Source organism: Hoplias malabaricus, chromosome 15 (genome assembly GCF_029633855.1).
Source record: "Hoplias malabaricus isolate fHopMal1 chromosome 15, fHopMal1.hap1, whole genome shotgun sequence".
Lineage (NCBI taxonomy): Eukaryota > Metazoa > Chordata > Actinopteri > Characiformes > Erythrinidae > Hoplias > Hoplias malabaricus.
The window spans coordinates 17142860-17151722 of record NC_089814.1 but is presented as its reverse complement, the minus strand read 5'-3'; the positions used below and the strand labels follow the sequence as shown (position 1 = coordinate 17151722).

The window sequence follows — 8863 nt, the reverse complement described above, 5'->3', positions numbered from 1 at the left end:
CACTGTATCTCCTGCATGTGTTGCAAAGGCATCACCCCTTGCCTAACACCCAGAACATTTCCAGCTGCAGAACCTACCTGACACAATCTCTCCTGCTGTGATATAAATGTGTGAAAGGACCACTTTGGAAAATATCCGGACCTAATTCTCCAGTGTGATCGAGAGCACAGGCCAGTCAGGCATGCATACACACACTATGAAGCCATGCTGTTGGAGCTACCAGGGAAAATATGTCCTAGTAACAGTATGAATCTGCAGTGTCTCTGGCATCAGCCTCTTTTTGCAGAGGAGGTGCAAAGATTATGAGTGACAACCTTTCTTGTCGGGCAGCACAGTGGTGCAGCAGGTAGTGTCGCAGTCACAGCTCCGGGGACCTGGATGTTGTGGGTTTGAGTCCCTCTCCAGGTGACTGTCTGTGAGGAGTTTGGTGTGTTCTCCCTGTGTCCGTGTGGGTTTCCTGTGTGTGTGTCTGTGTTGCCCTGTGAAGGACTGGCGCCCCCTCCAGGGTGTGTTCCTGCCTTGTTCCCAGTGATTCTGTGTAGGCTCCAGACCCACCAGGACCCTGAACTGGATAAGCGGTTACAGACAATTAATGAATGAATGAACTTTTTTGTTTGGTGTATTCACTGCTTCATTTCAATAGAATGTAAACAGATAAACAATGTTTACACAAATTGTTGACAAATTTCTTTTAATCTAATTTTATTTTTCGTGACAGGGAAAAAAGATGAACAAGGCTTTCAATAAGGAATTTATAATAAAGCACACAAAACAGTTTTCTAGATATATGTTTCCTCACGTTATTCAAAAAGAGCTGGAAATGAAATCATTGCTGTGATTGGGGCGCAGAGAAAAGCCCTGAGTCCAACAACACTCTGTCACACTCACAGAGATGGAATCACAGAAGAACAGCTCAGACCAGGGTTTGTGGGAAGCTGTCTCCTCATACATCAGTTTCTTCACTGACTTATCTGAATACTCAAGAAGCTGACAAATAAGAAACAGTCTCACATTTAATTAACTAGTTCTTCCATGTTGACTTCCTCTCTATACTAAATACACCCACTTTTTCAAATAGTTCTGGTAACAGCTGTGCTGCAGGGTCAGTCCTAGCCTCTTGTTCTCTCCCGGCTTCTCACAATATCTCTCATACAACATTACATTTAAATGAGTATTGAAAAGCAGTCCCATTACAAAAGACTTCCATTTCCTCAGACAAAGGATCGCTTGATAAGAGAGGGAGTGTATCTGATCTCATTGTAGCACTCTTCATCTTCATGGCTGTTCCTCCATTTGCTCTCCTGAGCCGAGCGGTGGAGCCACAGCACCAGAACCAGCAGAGTCAGCAGAACCAGTGCCATGAACAGAGTCAGCACAATCCCCTGCACCACGCCTGGAGAATTATCTGGGGCTGAACACACACAAACACAGCAGCAGCTCAACATCATACACAGTCTTCAGCTCGCTTTACCAATTCACTGGGCTACTTTAGAGTAAAGTAGAGAACAACCACAGAACAGTAGCAGTACAGCATTGAACTCCACAGTTTAAAATGAACCCTAGGTTAATAATCAAGGTACTGAGGACAACTCTTACACTTGGAATTGGAATTTTGTGTTAGGGTTAGGGCAGTGGTTCTGTGTTTGCCAGTGGTTGCCTGTTTGGAGCAGAGAAATCTCTTAAATGTGCAGGGCATTGGCCCACCAGGACCAAAATTTAGAACCACGGGGTTAGAGATGGGGTTTAAGTAAGAATAGCACATTTAAATGGGATAGCCGTGGCCTGGTGCTTAGGGAACGGATCCCCAGAGCCAGCAGGTCATGACTGAAGTGCCCCTGAGCAAGGCACCTAACCCCAAACTGCTCGCCAGGCGCCTTGGCTAGGGCTGCTCACCGCTCCAGATATGTGTGCTCACTGCCTCCTAGTGTTCACTAGTGTGTGTGTGTAAATGTGTTTCACTGTTCAGATTGGGTTAAATGCAGTGAATAAATTCCTGTGTGCAAGCACAGTGGCCATTAAAGTGATTCTAATTCTAATTCTAAAATATCACAATTCTATGGCCACAGATTTCACAGGAATATTTACACAATGGAAGGAGTGCTCCATGTGCAGTGAGAGGAGAGTTTTGTGACTGCTGAGCTCTGACTGAAATCATGCAGGTTGTAACTCACGGGTGTACACTGAAAGGTTGATGTAGCAGTTCTGAGTGCCCAGCAGATTGGTCACAGAGCAGCGATACACACCCGAGTTCTGTGCTGACACGTTCACAATTTTCACAGAGCCCTTTAATTGACCTAAAAAATAATAAAGGATAAATTTACACAAACAAATGCTTTTTTCCTGAAAAAAGACCCCCTCCATGCGTTAGTTACCCTCTATGTTGATGGGAAGTGTGATCTGATCTGGCTCCAGCTTCTCCCAACTCATCTGTGGAGTAGGTACTCCCTCCAATACTAGACAAGACAAAGTCACGCTGCCCCCTGCGCTGGTGTCCCCTTCCCACAAACAAAGAGGCAGTGATGGAGGCGCTGTGTAAAAACAAATGTAAAATGTTAGGTTTTGTTGGTGGATTATTTTCAATCTAATAGTGACATTAAGGTCATTAAAAAGTCATACAGCACCGCTGTGTCTGATCCACAACACACACTAACACACCACCCCAGTCAATGTCACTGCAGCGCTCAGAATGAAAATCTGATTAATTATAGGACTCTGAAGTCTTGATCATTAAAGAGCAAAGTATTGGTACTTACATTATACATGGTCTTGCCCTAAAGTTAATGACTTCTGGCGTAGAATATTCAAAGTGTTATCTGAGATTCATGGCAAGTCTTTTCCACTAGATCCAGAAGTTTGTCTCTTGGGTAATTTGACCAATTCTAACATTAAAAGTGGCTGTAAAGCTCAGTGAAATCCTTGTAATAGCAGGGAGACCAATACACATTTCCAATTGTGGATTTCTGAAACTAATCAGTGTGTGCCCCTAGAGAAGATTACATACTTTATGAGAAATTAGAAATAATTTATAATGGTGTGGCAGCTTTATATTGAAAAAACTCCTTTGACTAACTGACTGACCTTGGGTGATAAAGGATCATGTTGAACTTTATTATAATATTTATTTGACCATAAAATATTTGTATTATTTATATTTATTATACTGTATGTCACATTAGAAAAAATACTTTCCTAAGTATAATACCTTTATACTTATTTTTTATATAACTTTTATTTACCTTTTTTCATTATTGTGTGAATTTTGTGTTATGTTTAAAATATTCGCAAAAAAAAAGTATTCAGAGCAACAGATGGAAAGCAGCGAGTAACAGGAACTGACAGCGAATGTGGAAAAAAGGAGGTGTGTGTCTGTCTATATATATAGGCATGGTATTTGTGTGCTTCTTGTGATAAGGTTCAATGGGTTCAGTCCACATTTGTTTATTTTTTAATTTGTTCATTCTGTCAGTTAAACGTAACTTTAAATGCAAAACATTTTCAATAATAAAAATTAATAATAAATACAATCTTTTCTCCAAAAAATGACACAACACTTTTAATTAAAAATGCAATGATGTGCAAATAATTTAAACCGTATATTTAATTGAAAAATGTATAAAAGCAAAATGAAAAATATTTTATGTAAGTATCAAAAACATAAAAAAAGTTGATGGACATGTTTACCACTTTTTTTGCATCACCTCTCCTTTTAACAACACTCTGTATGTTTGCAAACTGAGGAGACAATTTGTTGTAATGTTGAAAAGTGAAATGTATTACCATTCCTACTTGGGCTTAAGCTGCTTACCAACTCTGTGTCTCCATCATAGTGTATTTCGTTTCATAGGGAACTAGGTCTTGACTAGTTTAGCATCTTTTAGAACACTTTCACTCGTTTACAAAATGTGGATTGGCATTGTCCTACTGAAACAAGCAAGACGTATAGTGGGCAGCAGCAGTTGTTGCTCTAAAAGTTCTATACATCTTTCAGCATTAACGGTGCCTTCATAATGTGCATGTCATCTATGCCATTTACACTACTGCACCCCTTTGCATCACGGATGCTGGCTTTTGAACTGTGTGCTTATAACAAGCTGGATGATCCCTCTCTTCTTTAGCCCAGAAGATGCAACATTCATAGTTTCTGAAGCAAATTTCAAATTATGACTTGTCAAACCACAGGACACTTCCCCACTTCGCCTTCTTCTGTGAGCTCAGGCACTTACATTTGTGAATGCAGCCACAATGCGTGTTTACAAGCAATGGTTTTGAGGAGTGTTTTTGACCCTATGCAGTGATTTCCATTAAAGAATCATGCTTTCAGTTCAGTGCCACCAGAGATCCCAGAGATCACAGCAAGCCAATATTGGTTTTAAACATGGATTTCCCCAGATTATCTGAATATTAATGATATTATGTACTATAAATGATGAAATCCCCAAGTTCTTTACTATTCTAAGATGAGAAACGTGATTCTTGAATGTTTCACTATTTGCCAGCACAGTCTTTGTCAGAGTTGTCAATACCACCCTGTTGTCTGAAACACACAGCCTCTTCACCTTTCAAAACGGGCATTTATTTTTAAACAATAAAAACTCTGTTTCAACATTTGAAATATTGTAAGTCTACTATTTTCAATTAAATAGGGTTTAAATGACTTGCACATAAATATATACACTTTTTATTTACATTTTACACAGCATCCCACCATTTATTGACAAAAGATTTGTATATTTAGCACTAACACAGAAGCCTATCGTGCACCAAAGAAGTCTTAGTTTTTTGCTGTTCAACCAGATTTGTTGCAAGTAATAAATAATGTAATATTTTGCAGCCCTATCACTCTAGACATATTCATATGTTTATATGAGAGTCATAAGAAATAAAAAAGATAGGGCAGTGGAACCCAGAATCGGTATATAACCACTCATGCAGCTTCACATACTAAGGAAGGAAGATGCTTCTTTGTAGCTGTCAGCTTCTCAGTATGCATGCTGGATGTCTGCTGGCTGTTTCATGCTAAAAATAGAGACTGTGTAGAGACAGCTTGGGATATAAATGCATGAATCAGGGCTCAGTAAACACCATCTCCACTCATCTGATGGAAACATTGCTAAGCAGCTTCTGTTTCTTACCCAGGACACTGAGGCTGAGTTCTCCAATGCCAGGGTCACCAGTCTCTGGTGGGTTGTTCACCAAACAGCGGTAGGTGCCAGCGTCAGACACCCGTGTGTCGTTGAGAATGACATCAGCACTCCAGGGCATGCCAGCGAACTGCACCCTGCCAGTGAAGGCGGGGTTTTCTATCACCTGTCCTTGATCATAAACTATCACCTGGAGGACAACGAAAATATCCGTATGGGATACAGAACAATTGGAAGTGTAAACCTCTCGCCTTCCAAAAAGTAGATTGTGCAGTGCATTATGAAATTATACCACCACAATTAAATTCAGTTTAGTCAGAGTTTAAAATGTCACATACTGAAGAATTTGAAGAAACTACTCAGTTTTAACAAATACACAGTGAAAAGATACCTTCGATTTTTTTTTCCTTCCTTTGGAGTTTACTTTGTACTTTAACATTCGTATTAGTCAAAAACATTATGAATCATACCTGTGTGGGAAAGTCTGGGTCAGAAAAGGGTGTCAGTGTCCAGATGATGCTGAGGCGGAACAGAGGCATCATAGTGAGAAAGGAGCAGGGTAAAGTGACCGAATCACCCTGCACCACCTCTATATTGGACTCACTCACTGTCACACGCACAGCACCTGTACATAAGAGCATCATTCCCCATCACACTCATGCTTCGGCTCTGGCACGTTTTCCACCAGTCTGACAGTCCAATGGTGGACCCATATTAGAAAACCGATGCCAAACTGGGCTCCAATCAAACATTATTAACAAACACTTGTGTCTAATTATTGGTATTTGATCTTAAAAAAACTTTATTCTCTTCTGTTGCAGAATTGAGATTGATGTGCCCTGTGCCCTGCATGAGCATTTTTTTTAATATCAGGCCATGTAACAAAGGCTTTTTTAATCTAAAAAGAGTTTAGAAACACAGATTTATCAAAAGAGATACACTTCAAAAACACATTTAACACTCTTTTTTACAGTCCTTTATATGGTAATTTCCAAAAACCCATTAAGACTGACAAGGCAAATATGCTGAACAAAACAAGTAGGGCCTACGTATCCCCTGAAATTACCAGTGGCTCATGTGTGAACACGTAGACAAAAATTCATAAATTCATACAAGCTAAACACTTCAATTACACTGCCCAACTTTACAGTGCTGTAGTACTGTAGTTTACACAGAAAGTATGTATTTTGTACTGTTCATCCTACCCTTGTCCTACATATGATCACAGTGATCATCATAGTAGAGGCTAGAAACAAAACTAAATCAATCTATGCATCCTAAGGGAATTGGAAATGAAAAATAATGAAAACTAGGCTTCATGGTTTGGGCTGTTTGATTCGTTTTAAGGCAGAAAAAGAAAATGAATAATAACATATTAAAATCAGAACAAACACAATAGGGTTTCAAGCACTTTGTGCTCAAACCCCTAATTATGAAAATTATAATACATAATATAAATGTATAAAATTACAGTAATTGTGATATACATGACATTCTACCAGCACTAGAAAGCCAGCATCTCAGACCAAAAAAAATGCTTCGTATTCAGCCATGCCCATCCTGTCAGCCACACCTTCATGTTCTCTGCACAGTGCCCAGAGAAAAGCACTGCTAAAAACAAAGGACTAGTTACATTTTATGTCAGAGATATTTTTTGAGTTTTTTGGTGGAGTATCTGGATGGCTGTTTTCACCTGAATGCTTCATACTGCATTCTGCCATCTTGCATGTACAATTTCATGTGGTAGGTCACTGTCTTGTCTCATGGGAGAGCAAAACCAAATATGAGAAAGGCCAACATTTCCACAGGGTGGGCCAATCTTTCACACGCAGCTGGACCAGCTGTGAAAGCTAAGAACAGAGAACAGCACACACTGGTGGTTTGTATCTTCACTTTCGTCTCAAAATGCTTTTACTCCACTCTATATTTACATAGAAATTAGTTGTTTGCTGCTAAAGGTTTGAAATGTTGGATATGTCACCTTTAAGAATTTATATTGGAAATGCTTTACAGTCCTGTACTCTGAGTATTTGCTCACAATACATCTCTTGAAAATGGAATGTGTGAAACCCGCAGAACAATAAGAGCACAAAACTTTTATTTTTAATTTTAGTTTACACAAAACTTTTATTTTATAAAAAAAATTTAAATTGGGATGTCCGTATTATTTGAGGTTATCATCCAATATCTAGTTTTACTAGTTAATAAATAATGATATTAAATAATGTGTGCTGTTGATTTAACAAATTCATGCAAACTCACTCTCACCTATTTTAGAGTAAAAAAATTCTTTTTTTTTAAATATATTTTTATTATTATTTACTGTGAATATATAAGTTTATACAAGCACCACACTTACTGAGAAGGCATTAGTTTAAATATATATAAATACATCTTAGGTATGTACAGTGTAACTTTCAGTAAATAAGAACAGAAACTGTCAAATGTAAAGCACTGAAAAAAAAAACATATGAAAAATATGTATATGAGTTTTCTCTTTAGTCGTGACTTGGCCTTTATCCACACACATGTCCACGTCTCATTACTGTAACAATGTGCCCCACCCCCCGACAGTGTACCATCCCCAGGCTCTTTTGTGTGTTTGTGTGGGAACACAGAGGCTATCAAGCCATAATTACAGTTGACAGTCTTAACTAGGCCAAGCACACTGAGAGAGAGAGAGAGAGAGAGAGAGAGAGAGAGAGAGAGAGAGAACACAATAGGGTCTATGAGAGTTTTTGTCAACTGAGATAGAAACATTTTTTTTACATTCCTCAAATATATTGATAGATAATAGAAAAAAAATTACTTGTGTGTGCACCTCAGATCACAAAATTCATCCACATACACATTGTGTGGTTCATCCATCTTGGAACTTTTTGTTACTTAATAAAGACATACATAAAACGCAATTGACCTACGGTAACATTCACAAAGGCTTACTATGAATTATTGTCAGTAGTCATAAATGTTGTTTTGAGCAATTTTATCTTAGAATTCGCACTTAGTAATGTCAGTGTAAGCTTGTGTCTTTTGTTGAAAGGCTTATGTGGCTGGTATGTAACCTTAAGGAAAATAGCCTACACTGAAGTTAAACCAGCTGGTGACATTTTAATGTCAGTCATGGTTGCTAAGGCTATGTATCAATTTTACTTGTGACAACCTACATAAAGAACTAAATTATAGAGTGAAGAGCACATGGTAAAGCGTATAAAAATAACACTTACCACACTGGAAAAATATAGACACCAAGCATGTCATTCCAAACAGGCAGCATCCTGAGGAGACCATCACTGGGAGCATGAGTGTGCTTTGTCCTCCATGCAGGCCACTGCTTATGCTCCTCTCACTGCCACCGTCCACTGACTGGGCAAACATAATTGAGTTATTGAGTTGCACACACACACACAAAAAAAAAAAAAACATACTCCATTTCTCTCTCTTTCTTCCTCCCCTGGATAACCACTGAGAACCTTCTTGTCGTCTCATAGGTTTCTGACTGACACATCAGAACATTGATTTATTTTAGCCTCCCTTGAGTCTGTCTTTGGAAATCAAATTATCTTGCTGTTGTTTAGAATTATGTCAACCCATCTTTTTCAATTTAAATGTGTCAGGTTCACATGCATAAATTCCAGGCAAAGCACAAACAGATAGTTTCTTTACATTATATGAAATTACTGAGGGCTCCGGTGTTTAAAAAAAATTGGAAAATATTTTAT

The 8863-nt window shown here is 38.6% G+C and overlaps 1 protein-coding gene across 1 annotated transcript; it reads right to left on the bottom strand.

The window, feature by feature from the left end:
- Positions 1 to 725: 725 nt before the first annotated feature.
- On the bottom strand, positions 726 to 8432 carry zgc:165604 (uncharacterized protein LOC792578 homolog). Its single transcript, XM_066646758.1, has 6 exons — positions 8369 to 8432; positions 5612 to 5766; positions 5133 to 5331; positions 2373 to 2528; positions 2172 to 2294; positions 726 to 1411 (listed from the first exon to the last, which is right to left on the bottom strand). The coding sequence occupies exons 1-6, from the start codon at positions 8430 to 8432 to the stop codon at positions 1212 to 1214; spliced, it is 897 nt and encodes a 298-aa protein (XP_066502855.1). The 3' UTR covers positions 726 to 1211.
- Positions 8433 to 8863: the final 431 nt, after the last annotated feature.

Coding starts and splice junctions, on each gene's coding strand:
- zgc:165604 (XM_066646758.1), bottom strand. CDS start 8,432: ATGGTCTCCTCAGGATGCTGCCTGTTTGGAATGACATGCTTGGTGTCT. Junction 2,529..5,132: donor ACTCAGCCTCAGTGTCCTGG/GTAAGAAACAGA, acceptor GTTTTTACACAG/CGCCTCCATCACTGCCTCTT. Junction 2,295..2,372: donor ACTTCCCATCAACATAGAGG/GTAACTAACGCA, acceptor ATTATTTTTTAG/GTCAATTAAAGGGCTCTGTG.